This window comes from Miscanthus floridulus, chromosome 4 (assembly GCF_019320115.1).
Source record: "Miscanthus floridulus cultivar M001 chromosome 4, ASM1932011v1, whole genome shotgun sequence".
Classification (NCBI taxonomy): Eukaryota; Viridiplantae; Streptophyta; class Magnoliopsida; order Poales; family Poaceae; genus Miscanthus; species Miscanthus floridulus.
In genome coordinates this window covers 20,934,193-20,949,865 of record NC_089583.1, presented here as the reverse complement: position 1 = coordinate 20,949,865, position 15,673 = coordinate 20,934,193, and the positions used below count along the sequence as shown (strand labels likewise).

The following is a 15,673-nucleotide window of genomic DNA, read 5'->3' as shown; positions in this document are numbered from 1 at the left end:
CTCCATTTAATTAAAAAAATCTAGACGCTTCCACCAGGATGGAATCGCCTCGCGCCGCGCGCCCCTACGCCTCATGCTGGAGCCGCCTCATGCCGCGCACCCCGCCTGTGACTCACGTCGCGCGCTGCCCGCGCTTCGCGCTGCGCTCCCCCGCACCCGCACTAACGAGCCTTCATTGGGCGGCAATAATTAAAGGAGCACATGTTACAACTGTATGTTTCATGCGCTTAAGATGTACGTTGCGTATGTTTCATCTGGATGTTGCAAAAATAGATCTGGTGTTGCATATGTTGCAATGGCTATACACATGTGTTGCAAGTATATGTTTGAAATGTTTCCATTTTTTCAAACATATGTTGAAAGTGTTTCATCTAGATGTTGCATATGTTGCAGTGGCTATACACGTATGTTGCAAGTGTGTTTTCCAAATGTTTCAGTTGTTTCATTTGGATGTTGCATATGTTGCAGTAGTTATACACGTATGCTGCAAGTGTATATTTCACCTATTTTAGACGTATGTTGTAAGTGTTTTATCTATATGTTGCAGCGCACTTTGACTCGCGGGCATGCACCCATACAACGCTGCCTATCTCTGTCATAAGAGCAGCTCCAATAGTCGGACGTGCACACAACAGGCGATCAATGCCCAAAAGGCCAAGCACTCCCGTGCATGCAAAGTGGGCCAGCATCCAACGGATACAGAACCAGGCGCTCCTGCACCACAAGCTTGGTCCCCATGATAGAGCATGTAGCCGAGGTTAACACATGGATATACACGCTGTGCTGTCCCTCCGTCTCTATCTTGCATTGGTCACTCTCGTATTGGGTCATGTGTGCTGTGCTTTCTCTCTCGTGTTAGGGTATGCGCGCACGGAGCCACGCACATACTCTCCCGGCAGCCACAGCCAACAACAGGAGGAGGTGCGGGGCGCAAGTCCGGGCGCTAGCATGGCCCGCATGTAACAAAGGGAAAAGCTAACACGAGCGTCGGTCCGTTGTTAGCGAAAGCTCAAAAAAAAAAATTGCTACCATGTCACGTGATGATGGGCTGAAAGTCTGTCTCCCGATGTTGCACAGAGACTCTCGAGGCTGCATATTATTCGTGGGCCGTTGTGGGCCTGTTATATATTTACGCTGGGCTGCCGCTGGATTGAATACTTCCACAAGATAGGTAGCGAGCCCCCTTCGATCACCGCTGTCTCGCTTTTCTTCTCCCGTTCACCCCGTACCTGCAACAAGTTCCTCTCCCTCGTGGCAACGACTGGGCGACGCCGCCGCCGCCGCCGCCTCCTCCTACGCAGATTCCCAGGTCTTCGCCGGTCCCTTCGCCGCCAAAGAGCAACCACTAGGTATGCCTACCCGTTCTCTTCCCTTCCTGCCGTGCGAAACGAGCACCCAAACCCTAACTTCAGCTATTTGGCTTTTTGTATTCGGATCTGATCTAGTACTGGTGTATATTTGTATCGTGCCTACTGGCTTCGATTTGTTTCGCAAAAATTATCGGGTGTATAGCGGTATAAACAAGTCCTTTACTGGTTCCGCCCCTGCTTGCCTCAAGCGCAAAAATCATACTGGATTTTAGATTTCTGTACTGTTTTTATTGGCTAAATTCTACTAATTTGTTTTCTGCGGTTCGCTTGCCCCTTTAGCTATAATTTGCGTCGAAAATATGTTTCAGGCTAAATCTGCGAGCGGGGCATCTCCATCAAGTGACTCGTGCTAATTATGCGATCTTCATGGGCTGACTCAGTTGCGAACGCCGAGGAATCGGCGCCCGCGACTGCTGCTGCTGCTGCTGCTGCTGCAAACGGCTCTGTTGCAACTCATGGCAACTCGCGCCCCACGCGCAGCTCTTACGTGCCTCCTCACCTCCGTGGCCGTCCAGCTGATGCCAGCTTTGACACCCAAGCGGGCTTAGTAGCACCGGTACAAGGTGGACCACTGCCCTCGGCTGCTGCACAACCTTCTGGTCAGGGCACTGCTGTTGGTGGCCCTCGCTGGGCTGGCATTGTGAATGGTAGTGGTGGTGGTGGCAGCGTTGGTGCTCCTCGCCAGGGTTATGGTGGTGGTGGTGGCGGCAGGGGCGGAGGCCGTGGTGCCTGGAACTCCCGTCCTGGGGGTTGGGACCGCAGAGACCGTGAGCCTGATCCTTTTGCCAAAGCCGAGGCTGAAGAAGTTGACTTCGAGGGCCAGGAGAATACTGGCATCAATTTTGATGCCTATGAAGACATCCCTGTTGAGACCAGTGGCCATGATGTGCCTGCACCAGTCAACACATTTGCAGAGATTGATTTGGGTGACGCATTGAATGAGAATATCCGGAGGTGCAAGTATGTGAAACCAACACCAGTGCAGCGTTATGCCATCCCGATCTCCATTGCTGGGCGGGATCTCATGGCTTGCGCACAGACTGGATCTGGAAAAACTGCGGCATTCTGTTTCCCAATCATCAGTGGCATCTTAAAGTCACCAAGGCCACAACAGAGGTCACGGAGTACAAGGACTGCTTGTCCTCTGGCTCTGATCTTATCACCCACTCGTGAGCTTTCGGTCCAAGTATGTCAAACCGATAAACATTTAGTCAGTAGTAATATATGTAGATCTTTTTAATTTTGATTGTTTTTCTTCTAACGACTAACGATTAATGCCTTAGATCCATGAAGAAGCAAGGAAGTTTGCATACCAGACTGGTGTCAGAGTTGTGGTTGCATATGGTGGTGCACCAATAACTAACCAGGTACCCGTTTTGTTGATGATGTGTTTCTATTGTGATTCCTGGTATTTTAATTGCTGCATATCTCTTAACATATTTTTTGTTTGGTAGTTATTGTGGCTCTTTCCAGTTTAAATTATCGATGTTTTTTTTTCAGTTTGGAATTTTAACAATATCTATTGCCATAAACTTTTTTTTTTTACATTCGTTTCTACTGTAAGAATGAAGTGGTACATGGCAATTAATGTAAAATATTGTAGTTGTATTGTACCGCAAGGAAGAAAAGGTGCGTTGACTCTCATATTGCTATTGGAGAGTCTACATTGGTTGTTGAAGTGTAACAAAAATAGATACGAAGTATTCTTTTGCTAGTCTCCATGCCACATCAAGTATATAGATCTCTGGATATGAAAGGAAACATGTCTTGAATCACTAGTTGCATCATTATTTTTTCTTATGTATCAGAATGTTGTGGTGTCATTGGGTTATAGATTTTTGGCCTATACTAATGCAATGAGAAAATCATCTTTGTTTATAATGTGTTTCTTGAAATATTGCAGCTGAGGGAGTTAGAGAGAGGTGTGGAAATCCTGGTGGCAACTCCTGGTCGCTTAATGGATCTGTTGGAGAGGGCTAGAGTCTCACTGCAAATGATAAGGTATTTAGCTCTCGATGAAGCTGATCGGATGCTTGATATGGGTTTCGAGCCACAGATACGTAAAATTGTTGAGGGCATGGACATGCCTCAACGTGGTGAGAGGCAGACAATGTTGTTTAGTGCGACATTCCCAAAAGAGATACAGGTTTGTTTCTTTCCTGTTCTCTTTCCACCCTTAAAGTAAATGTCATGTATTCTGTGTGTATTGTCACTCTAGTGGGGTTTCATACACTTGAAGCAACCAACGGATATGCGGTGCCTACACTGTATGAGTGCATGTGTAGTCGTTTATCTTGTGGTTTTCTTCATCACCATGATTGTGTACTTGATACACAAAAAAATGTGTTTATGGTCAGTTCTATTGCGTTCAATTCTTGCAATCAATCATGGTTTGATCAGAAAATTATTAATTTATGGAATAACAACAACAACAAAGCCTTTAAGTCCCAAACAAGTTGGGGTAGGCTAGAGTTGAAACCCAGCAGAAGCAATCAAGGTTCAGGCACGTGAATAGCTGTTTTCCAACCACTCCTATCTAAGGCTAAGTCTTTGGGTATATTCTATCCTTTCAAGTCTCCTTTTATTGCCTCTACCCAAGCCAACTTCGGTCTTCCTCTGCCTCTCTTCACGTTACTATCCTGGCTTAGAATTCTACTACGCACCGGTGCCTCTGGAGGTCTCCGTTGGACATGTCCAAACCATCTCAACCGGTGTTGGACAAGCTTTTCTTCAATTGGTGCTACCCCTAATCTATCACGTATATCATCGTTCTGAACTCGATCCCTTCTTGTATGACCGCAAATCCAATGCAACATACGCATTTCCGCGACACTTATCTGTTGAACATGTCGTCTTTTCGTAGGCCAACATTCTGCACCATACAACATAGCAGGTCTAATCGCCGTCCTATAAAACGTGCCTTTTAGCTTCTGTGGTACCCTTTTGTCACATAGGACACCAGATGCTTGGCTCCACTTCATCCACCCTGCTTTGATTCTATGGCTAACATCTTCATCAATATCCCCGTCTCTCTGTAGCATTGATCCTAAATATCGAAAGGTATCCTTCCTGGGCACTACTTGACCTTCCAAACTAATATCTTCCTCCTCCCGAGTAGTAGTGTCGAAGTCACATCTCATATACTCAGTTTTAGTTCTACCGAGTCTAAAACCTATGGACTCCAAAGTCTTCCGCCATAACTCCAGTTTCTGATTCACTCCTGTCCGGCTTTCATCAACTAGCACTACATCGTCTACGAAAAGCATACACCAAGGGATGCCCCCTGTATGTCCCTTGTGACCTCATCCATCACTAAGGCAAACAGATAAGGGCTCAAAGCTGACCCTTGATGTAGTCCTATCCTAATTGGGAAGTCATCCGTGTCTCCATCACTTGTTCGAACACTAGTCACAACATTGTTGTACATGTCCTTAATGAGCCCGACGTACTTCGTTGGGACTTTATGTTTGTCCAAATCCCACCACATAACATTCCTTGATATTTTATCATAAGTCTTCTCCAAGTCAATAAAAACCATGTGTAGATCCTTCTTCTTCTCCCTATACCGCTCCATAACTTGTCTTATTAAGTAAATGGCTTCCATGGTTGACCTTCCGGGCATGAAACCAAATTGGTTCATAGAGACCCGCGTTATTGCTCTCAAGCGATGCTCGATAACTCTCTCCCATAGCTTCATAGTATGGCTCATCAACTTAATTCCCCGGTAATTAGTACAACTTTGAATATCCCCTTTATTCTTGTAGATCGGTACCAATATACTTCTCCTCCACTCGTCAGGCATCTTGTTCGATCGAAAAATATGGAAGACGGACCCTATTTTTTCTATTTCTGGCATAGTGTGTTTTTTGAACAAGGGTCTGACTAATTGTTTTAGAGCTATGGAGACTGTTTGCATTGCAATACTGCTGAGTTTCACAACTATGCAAGGGTCACCATATAATGTAGGCTTTTTGCTGAAAATATTTGTGTTCCTTTTCATTTCCTACGGAAATTTTGTTATGAAGAAGCTGTAAAGAAAATGAGCGTACCATTTGTCCGTATTTACCTCTCCTATGTACTTCCAAAACTTCTTTAGTATTATCATGCATTATTTTCTCTTGGATATGTGCAACACAGTTAATTGATGGAACGGGAAATGGTATGATGGTCATGCCTCAAATACGGGGATTATATGAACTTGGTTACCCCCTGCAGGTCGAGTTTTTTCATATGGACTTGGTTACTTTATAGTGGTGTTTGCCAAAGCATTTTGTGGAAAGAGAAATTTTACTGTCATTACTCATTAGAGACTGTTTAATTTCTGCTATTATAGGATCTTTATCACAAGTTGTTCGCTGTAGAATAGGAATTGTGTGCTGAATATTTCATATATTGTTATGCAGAGGATGGCTGCAGATTTCCTTGCTGATTACATCTTTCTTGCTGTTGGGAGAGTTGGTTCAAGCACCGATTTGATTGCTCAGAGGGTGGAGTTTGTCCTTGATTCAGACAAACGAAGCTACCTTATGGACCTTCTTCATGCACAAAAGGCTAATGAGACACATGGAAAGGTACTATATTTTTCAGGATTTGTTGTTATGTTTTAGGTTGAACATGATTAGGTTGAAGTTACCTATCAAACTTAATGGCTATATCATACTATTTTGTATATTATTATTTCCTAACTTGTTCATAGTTTTCATGGCACTTTATCTTTTTTGTTTGTTTGATGCAGCATGCTCTTACTTTGGTCTTTGTGGAGACAAAGAGGGGTGCTGATGCTCTGGAGGACTGGCTTTTTAGAAATGGATTCCCTGCAACTAGCATTCATGGAGACAGGACACAACAGGTAGGTTGTAGGTTTCATGGTTTGACCACCTTGCATGCTTTTTTACATTGCAACCAATAGCGCATGTGCATGCTTAAGATATAATAGTGTACAGCACAAATAGGATTTATTTTAATCACTTAGTATCTTCGTAAGATAATAATATGAGTAATCAATTGTGCAATTGGATTTGTTATTAATGCTAGTATATCATTAGAAAAGAGTACATATATCAGAAACAGTTTTGTTACCTATGTTTTTTTTTGACATTATTGTGTATCTGCTAAATGAATAAAGCTCAAAAATCAAAATCTGGGCATCCAATTAATAAAACTCAAACTCTAAAGTTTGCAAGTTTTTCTGTTTCTTCAGTACGTTAAAAGGTGCCATTGATGTGTACATTTGAAATTTAAATTATTCGGCGTGTTCGCTGGTTGGTTTCTGGGCTGGTTTGGGCTGGCTGGTGCTGGTTTGTTGTGAGAGGAAAACACTGTTGGCTGGTTGAATAAGCCTGGCTGAAACCAACAAGCGAACATGGTGATTATTTTTATTGGAGAGTGTTATTAGGGTGTTGATTACATCTAGCAATTGGAATACAAAAGAACACATCTGACGCTGTTATTTCATTTGCTGAAAAATCACTGTTTTCTTCTTTGGTGCTCCTGGACCTGGAGAGTTAATCGTTCGAGTACAATTCATGAGTAGAAAGATAATGAGTTGCATATTCAGAAAATAGATTCACTTTTCATCCACATGGACTGCTGAATTTTTATTGCTATTGCTTTAATGATGTGACTATTATGTACTCCTAATGTTTGAGATTCCTTGATATGTGGTTGACCATATTACTGTTTGTTCTTTATGCAGGAAAGGGAGCATGCTCTTAGGTCCTTCAAGAGTGGAGCAACTCCCATCCTTGTGGCGACTGATGTTGCTGCTCGTGGTCTTGACATACCACATGTTGCCCATGTGATTAATTTTGACCTCCCTAATGATATAGATGATTATGTTCATCGGATTGGAAGGACCGGACGTGCTGGGAAATCTGGTCTGGCGACTGCATTCTTCAACGAGAGCAACACTACGCTTGCAAGGCCGTTGAGCGATCTCATGAGAGAGGCCAACCAGGAGGTTCCTAAGTGGCTCGACGGGTACGCTGCCCGTTCAGGCTACGGAGGCGGAGGAGGTAGAAACCGCAGACAAGGTGGCGGTGCCAGATTTGGTGGCCGTGATTTCCGGCGAGATAGGGGCAGTGGTGGAGGTGGCGGTGGTGGTGGATATGGGGGATCATCAGGATACGGTGGTGGCTATGGCGGCGGCGGTGGCAGCGGCTATGGTGGTGGTCAGAGTACGAGTTCTTGGGACTGAACCAGACTCTGGTGAGAAGTTGAAAAATGGGTCAACCGTGATCAAATTAGTCCCTATTGGGTGGAACGAATGCTTCGAATTTGTTGCTTGACTGAGTACGGTGTCGGGAAATGTTCCCTTTGCCTTGGTTCTGGTGAAATCTTGTGTTTTGTGTTGTACTAGGGATTGGCTTTATGTTATTATCTGAATTGGTGGGTTCTACGCCTCATGCTTGTGATGTCTCTTTTCACAAAATATCTTTTGCATTTTATATCATTTGCTTACTCCCGGTCATAGATATAATTTAATCAAGGTTTGTCATTTAAGTAAACCTCTCTTGACTTTGACCATCATCGCTATCAAAACTTAATGAACGTAACATTGATGATATGAAATTTCTTATAAAACATACCTTTATGTAGATATCACTCTTTATCTACTCTAAGATAACATATTTTTATAGATATTTACTGGTTGAGAGTAAAATGTTCATAGGACAAACCTATATGGATTTATATTTATGATGGAAGGATTGTGATGGGAGGAAAGTGTTCAGATGTCAACTTTCATGGGAATATTTGTGATTATTCAGGGTATTTATATTTTTTATCGGAGAAGTTGATATTATTGTTCTCAGGGTAGCTCAGCTTTGTTTCTATTTTCTGTCGATCTCTGCCTCAAAAATGTGAGGAACGCCGACTTTTCATTTGCTACGAACATGACATTGGCATTTTGTTATTCCCCTGATGTTATGCGTGGGCATTCAATCGGATCAAGTTATCGCTTACTTTCTTTGAGAAATTTGGGATAATTAATGACTATTGGACTTGTGGATACAAATATGGGCCTTGTTTAGATCACCTTCAAATTCTAAGTTTTTTCACTCTCTTTCCATCACATCAATTTTTAGACACATGCATGGAGCATTAAATATAAGTAAAAAAAATAACTAATTGCATAGTTTGGTTGTAAATCACGAAACAAATCTTTTGAGCCTAGTTAGTCCATGATCGGACAAAGTTTGTCAAATACAAACGAAATATACTACAGTGTCCAAATTGCAAAAATTTACGATCTAAACGAGGCCATGGTAGAAGAGCTACGTTGGTAAGAGCATCTCCGAGAGTTCCTAAATCCTTTCCTAATCCTTGTTTTAGTAAGATAAGAAAAAATCCTTCTCCAATAGCTTGTAATCCATCCTCCTAATATTTTAGAACTTGATAAAAAGTCATCTCGTTTCAAGTAAAGTTATGCGCTTCTGAGTTGCGCGTATCTTCTTTCTCCCGCGCGTGTTTGTCGGAAGTTACGCACTTCTGAGTTGCACGTATCTTTTTTCTCCCGTGCGTGTTTGTCAGCCAATCTAAAGATGGAAGGACGTGGAAAGAACAAAAAGTACAAAAGTGTTTCTGATGCAAATGTAAAAGAGAGAATATATAAAAATGGTTAGGATAATTTAGAAATAGTATAAGATTTCTGATATAAAATTGATGTCTATATTTTAGGAGTGGATCATTAAAAACTCCTTGAGATAGCATTCTTTATTCCTTCTAATATTTTTTTAGGAGTTGTAAAACTTCATGTTTTTACGAAGAAAATATTGGGTACTCTCGGAAATGCTCTAAGTAAAATACAGTAAATCTTGATAAATTGCACGACCGGGTCTGGGTAATAGATCTGGAAACGTTCCAAGAGCTCATCCTCGTACCACTGATGCTTCGCCCTGTATACTTCAAAATAGAGAGAGTATTGTTTTTCCGAAAATTCGGATAAGACAACAATCAAAGATTTTTTTTAAGACGAAAGAAGAATTACATTAAAATATAGCTGAGTAAGTTATCAGGTTACAAGCACTCTGGAATACAATACGTGTCCCCAAAAACTGTTCTACATCTATATTGTATTCACGCTTCGTATAGCTCAAAAATCTCAAACCCAAACCTATATGACAAATTATATGGATGACCATAAAGGCAAACACTCGGCAAAAGGCTTGAGAATGCCCAACAAATAGCGGTCAACATTTCTCTAGATGGAGTTGAGCATAAGCTTTTTTTTTGTCTTCCTTCTTCCATCTGCCATTGAAGAATAAGGAAAACTAATTTAAGTCTTCCCAACTCAACTCCAGTGATCGACTTGAGAGACATACTTATTCTCATTAGTCCTTCATCGTGGTTAGATTTAACCACAACAAAAGAGAAAAAAATCGAAGAAAATTATTTCATGGCTGCAATATCATCTCTGCCTTGATGTCGCCATCCGCAAACCTAATTCTCTATGTCATCATGCCGAGGAAGTTGCTGACATCGTAGTTGTCGCCCTCATCTTCATCAGAGTCACCATGGAGAAACCAAATCTACTCTACCTCCTCGCCATCGTCGAAAAGGAGGAGACAAATCCCCAATACCAAAAAAACTTCATGGAGAGACGCTAACCCCTAATAAGTCTCGATCTACTGAAAAACTTATTAGAAAGATAGATTCCCGCTCCCTCCAACCTCCAGCGAGTTGTCGGAGAGGGAAGGGGACCAGCGGCGGCCACGACGGCCTCGGTTAGACCCAGGCGTTGAAAAGGACTTAGGACCGCATTTGGAGTATGACTACGATTGAGGATATGCCAACCAAGAAAACAAATGAATTTTTTGAACAAGGGCGCAAGTATTTCATAACAAATGTTCATCAATTTATACTGAATTCTATTAGAACCAAAATGTTAGAGGCAACATTATTCGGACAATAATGAAATATTTTTAGGCCCTGAATAATCTCAAGTAGGCTGCCGATTCGGATCGTGGAAAAGCACAGAATATTGCTTTCCAATTCATGGTCCGTCCAAACAAGATGGATGAAAAAAGCAAGTCCAATTTAGCCTAATTTGGAGGATCCAAACAGGTATGCGAGGAATAACATCACGGGAAAAACAAAATGCCAATGTCGTCCTCGTAGCAATTGCAAATTTGGTGTTCCTCACATTTTTGGGGCAGAGATTGACAGAAAATAGAAGAAACAGAGATGAGCTAACAATAATATCAACTTCCTTGATAAAAATTATAAATCTCCTGAACAATCACAAATATAATCCCCTGAAAGTTAACATCTCCACAATTTCCTCTCATCACAAATATAGAGCCTCCATTGTACAAATAAATCCATATAGGTTTGTCCCACGGACATTTGACTCTTAATAACCAGCAAATAGCTATAAAAATATATTATCTTACACAAAGAGCTGTGTCTAATAAAAGCGTGATTTATAAAAATTTTAGTAATCCAATGTTATGTTGTTAATCTATATTAAAGTTTTGATATCGATGATAGTCAAAGTTAAAATAAGATGACTTAAAACAAAAACCTAGATGATTTTTTTGTATGTGTGATCGGGGACAGGGAGTAAGCAAATGATATAAAATGCAAACTGATCCCAAAAAGATCTAGCTCGTGCTCGTTCTCACCCTTGCCATCAGTTGATCTACATTATACTCAAGGTCTATTTGGATCAGCTTGGGCTAGTTAGGGCTAAAAATTAGCCCAATTAGATGAGGTTGGCCAACCACCAACTAGCTAGAGACTTGGCCAATAAAAAAATAGTCGACATATTAGTCCTCTGTTTTGATAGGTTAGACTAGAGATAAATATTAGTTGGCTAACAATTAGCCCTATACATCCAAATAAATACTATTAGTAGTTGTCTTACAAACCAAACCATATATTGAACATTTTAAGCCTACACATGCCAACCTCACTATTCTTGCTTACAATTTAGTGACGCGGCTGATGTGGTATGGAGAAACGGTGAGGTTGACACCATGTGCACCTGCTGACGTATGCAGCGGTTCAAAGTAAAAAAGAAAAGTGGTTGGTTTAGGCAACAACCCTGATTATTGGTGTGCCTTCTAATAAATGGACACAATTTGTTTTTTCCTTTTATTGCTGTGCATATCATTCTTTCATTTAATGGAAAAGTAAAAAAAAAAGGTAGGGGATTCCCCCGCTGATTCGGTCAAAAAAGAAAAAGAAAAAAGGACACAGTAGTTGATCTGTTTGTTACTGTGATCCTCAAATGCTGGGGAGTTTGTGAAATTTACACAATAGCTTTTAACACCAATTTGGATATAGATTCCACACCACAAATTATATAATTCATCAAGCCTCACATCGCCTATTGTACTACATACATAAATCGGGAACAAATTGTTTAAAAATATAATGACCCAAGCAGAAGCGTCAGCAAGCCCGCAAATAGTAGGGTGATTCCCATCAAACCAGAAGCCAAAGATCGATTGAATGAAACTTAACATATATATAAACACATACGCGTGGATCACGATGTACCATTTTATATCATCAAATAATCTGAGTCGAAGAAACTTTTGCTGTCATATCATATCAGGGTGTTACTGCTACCGTTCCATTATTTCATCTGCACTGTCAAGCTAATAAGCTATCTGGTGGCTGGCCATGGAGGACACCCAAGAAGCTCTCCACATCGTCGTGTTTCCATGGCTGGCCTTCGGCCACATGATCCCATTCCTGGATCTCTCCAAGCGGCTGGCACGGCGCGGCCACGACGTCACCTTCGTCTCCACGCCGAGGAACGCGGCCAGGCTGGGCTCAGTCCCGCCGGAGCTCGCAGCGCGTCTACGCGTCATCAAGCTGGACCTGCCGGAGGTCGAGGGAATCCCCGAAGGCGCCGAGTTCAACGGCCGACGTCCCGCCGGAGAAGGTCGAGCTCCTCAAGAAGGCGTTCGACGGTCTCGCCGCGCCGTTCGAGCGCCTCGTCGCCGAGGGCTGTGCTGCCGCCGCCGGCGAGGCCGAGGCGGCCGCGTTCTCGAGGAAGCCTGACTGGATCATCCTCGACTTCGCTCAAAGCTGGATTTGGCCAATCGCTGAAGAGCACAAGGTGATATATATATTTCGGTAGCATGTGCTAATTAAAAGTGAGTATTAATTAGTTTTCTTAATTTTAATTTCCTTCTTGTCTGCCCCGCCGCCGCAAGATCGCGTGCGCCATGTTGCTCATCTTCCCGGTAGGCTTCGTGGCCTACGTCGGCCCGAAGCAGCAGAACGAGGCGCAACCACGCACAACAACGGAGGACTTCATGGTCCAGCCGCCGTGGATACCGTTCCCGACCACCATGTCCTTCCGCCGCCACGAGGCGGAGTGGATCGCCGCCGCGTTCCGGCCCAACGCCTCCGGCGTGTCCGACGCGGACCGCTTCTGGCAGCTGCACCACACGAGCTGCCGCCTCATCGTCCACCGCAGCTGCCCCGAGGCGGAGCCGCGTCTGTTCCCGCTCGTCACAAACCTCTTCGGCAAGCCCGTCGTCCCCGCGGGCCTCCTCATGCCCGAGGACGACGACGACGACGGCGCCCGGGGCGGTGACGACGACGGGTCCTTCTCTGACGCCGTGCGGTGGCTGGACGAGCAGCCCAAGCGGTCCGTCATCTACGTGGCGCTCGGGAGCGAGGCGCCGGTGACGGCGGACCAGGTCCGTGAGCTGTCGCTCGGGCTGGAGCTCTCCGGCGCGCGCTTCCTCTGGGCGGTCCGGCGGCCTGTCGGCCACTCCGGCGCGCTGCTGCCGGACGGGTTCGAGGCCCGCGTGGCGGGGCGCGGGGTGGTGCGCGCCGGGTGGGTGCCGCAGGTGCGCGTGCTGGCGCACGCCGCGGTGGGCGCGTTCCTGACGCACTGCGGCTGGGGTTCCACCGTGGAGAGCCTCTTCCGGTTCGGCCTCCCGCTCGTGATGCTGCCGTTCGTCGCCGACCAGGGCCTCATCGCGCGCGCCATGGCGGCGCACGGCGTCGGCGTCGAGGTGCCCAGGGACGAGCACGACGGGTCGTTCCGCGGGGACGACGTCGCGGTGACGGTGCGGCGGGTGATCGCGGAGGAAGAGGGTCGGGAGCTCGCGCGCAATGCCAGGCAGATGCAAAAGGTAGTCGGCGACAGGGCAAAACAAGAGCAGTACGTGGATGAGCTTGTGGACTATTTGCAGCGCTACAAATAACATTCTTATTCAGCCCTTTTTAGTGTTATATAAATCTTTCATTGTCCGAATAAGTCGTCTCATAATTTGGTAAAATGCACCGGCGGCTCTTAAACTTAGCTACAGCTCAAACTCCTAAAATGCCCACCTGCCTACAAGAACTTGGCTTTGGTTACGACGCGTGTCGAAATGGGCTTAGCCTTGACGCCCGTCCAAGTGGGCTCATCCCGACCCGTTTGCCGATGATGTGGCCTCCACGCTGGCCACGAGCTGGTTCTGACGGAATTTTTAGTGGGGGAAAAGGCTCAACTCTTCTTTTCCTCTTTTTTCTCTTCACGAGTGTGGGGAGAAGAAAACGGAGAAGAACAGGTGAGCCTTTTCTCAAATAAAAAATCTGCAGGAGCCAGCTTATGGCTAGGGGATTTATATTTTTGACGATCAGGGAAGTTGATATTATTGTTCTTTGGGGTAGCTTAGCTCCGTTTCTTTTATTTTCTGTCAATCTCTTATCTCTGCCTAAAAAAATTTGACGGAAATGCCGACTTTGCATTTGCTGCAAGCATAGCATTGGTATTTTGTTATTCCCATGATGTTATTCATTGGCATCCCGTTGACAGGAAAAAAGATCAGGGGAGGTTACATTTGAACTCGAGGTGTCGGAAGTTCCGACGTGTCCAAAACTTCCCCAATCCGAACTCCCGTCGAAACTATCGTATGCTTCAAGGGTCAGAACTATCTAAACTTTTGTCTCTCGTCGAAAGTTCCAACGTTCCATGTCCGAGCCTAGTTTTTATAGTTCCGATCCGAACTCCTCTAAACTCGTGGGGAACTTTCGGATTACAGCTTGGGATGGTTTTCTAGTGGTATGAGACCACTCCTTAAGGAAAATAGACCCTGTGGACCATTTAGTTTGGCTTTTGGCGTTTAATGATCAACATGACCATTTGGACTAATTTTTACGTTTGCCAGGCCCACGCGCCACGCCTGCTGAGCCTGCACGTCGCACTGCGCCATCCTCTGCACTGGAGCCAACCCACGCCCCATCAGGGGACTCGAGCCGGGGCTAGGGACAGTGATGGCGAGACGGGGATCTGGGCCGCCACGCCGGGGGTCCGGATTGGGGGCCGAGGTGGCCATGGTGGACGCAGTGGGAGAAGATGCGTCGAAAAGAAGAAAAAACAAAAATACATAAATTGTAATCTGACAGGCAGCGCGATGGGGGCAGAGATTATTGGTAATCTAGCATCTCCCCAGTAAACCAAAACATAATACTAGACCACCCTCATTATCATCTTATTGGAGAAATAGTATTGTGGAGCTCCTGAAGATGCTCTAATATTTCGACTAAAATGTGTCCGTCCTTATTTTGCCAATTTGATTATATTGTACAATCTAATAGAAATGTTGCAGGATGAACTCGAGTGGTCATGAAACCTTCATACGATGCATAGGTCTTGCTACCATAACCTAAATTTGCTTCATAGACTTCTTTAATTATGTCATGTATATCGTCATCAACATTGGCAGCAGCATTCCCAGATCCTCCTTGTTCAGATTTGAGAATTACTAGGTAAACCATGATGATTTTCTAAAAGTTGTGGACCTTCATTGGAACAGCACAGCCTTTTTTTTTGCCAATGCAGCTAAACCCTGTCTGCCAAATTCAAATAGGCTATGGCTGGTTTAAAAAATTGGAGAAAAAGTTTCCAAGGCCTTAGCAAAGCCCTCCACAACTCCTACTGGGTCTTGTTACTACTTGATGGTTTTGAAGACCAAAGACCCCTCTCTTGGCTAGAAAGGGCCTTTAGAACTCCAACTAAAGATCACATTAACAGACTTCTTGAATCTAAGAGAATTTTCTTTGAAACAGAGAAATACCACTAGATGGGTTAAGTTGGGAGATGAGATGAATACAATTACTTTCAAGCAATGGCCACCTTGGCCCACAACACAAACTCTATTTCCAGCATCACTACTCAGGATGGCATTCTAGTGATAGATCATGAACAAAAGGCAGGCTTGCTTTGGGATGCTTTCAAGAACAGAATGGTTTTGAGCCAATTCAGTGGTATCTCCTATAACCTTGGTTTTTTCCTGCAAAACCACCAGTTGGATTTCTTGGCTGATGATTTCAATGAAGCTAAAATAGAT

The 15,673-nt window shown here is 44.3% G+C and overlaps 1 protein-coding gene and 1 pseudogene across 1 annotated transcript; both read left to right on the top strand.

Annotated features, from left to right (window-relative positions):
• Window positions 1-1,184: 1,184 nt before the first annotated feature.
• LOC136549515 (DEAD-box ATP-dependent RNA helicase 52B-like) lies at window positions 1,185-7,774 on the top strand. The gene is made up of 7 exons (XM_066540819.1): window positions 1,185-1,349; window positions 1,679-2,556; window positions 2,654-2,737; window positions 3,274-3,516; window positions 5,774-5,941; window positions 6,106-6,219; window positions 7,066-7,774. Exons 2-7 carry the CDS (start codon window positions 1,726-1,728, stop codon window positions 7,564-7,566), a joined length of 1,941 nt encoding a protein of 646 aa, XP_066396916.1. The 5' UTR covers window positions 1,185-1,349; window positions 1,679-1,725; the 3' UTR covers window positions 7,567-7,774.
• A 4,214-nt stretch (window positions 7,775-11,988) lies between these two features.
• LOC136549516 (UDP-glycosyltransferase 91C1-like) lies at window positions 11,989-14,874 on the top strand (annotated as a pseudogene).
• Window positions 14,875-15,673: the final 799 nt, after the last annotated feature.

Bases quoted from the DNA above. Each gene is read 5' to 3' on its own strand.
- LOC136549515 (XM_066540819.1), top strand. From the start codon at position 1,726: ATGCGATCTTCATGGGCTGACTCAGTTGCGAACGCCGAGGAATCGGCG. The intron at 2,557-2,653 runs GTATGTCAAACC...TTAATGCCTTAG, and splicing joins CTCGTGAGCTTTCGGTCCAA to ATCCATGAAGAAGCAAGGAA. The intron at 2,738-3,273 runs GTACCCGTTTTG...GAAATATTGCAG, and splicing joins GTGCACCAATAACTAACCAG to CTGAGGGAGTTAGAGAGAGG.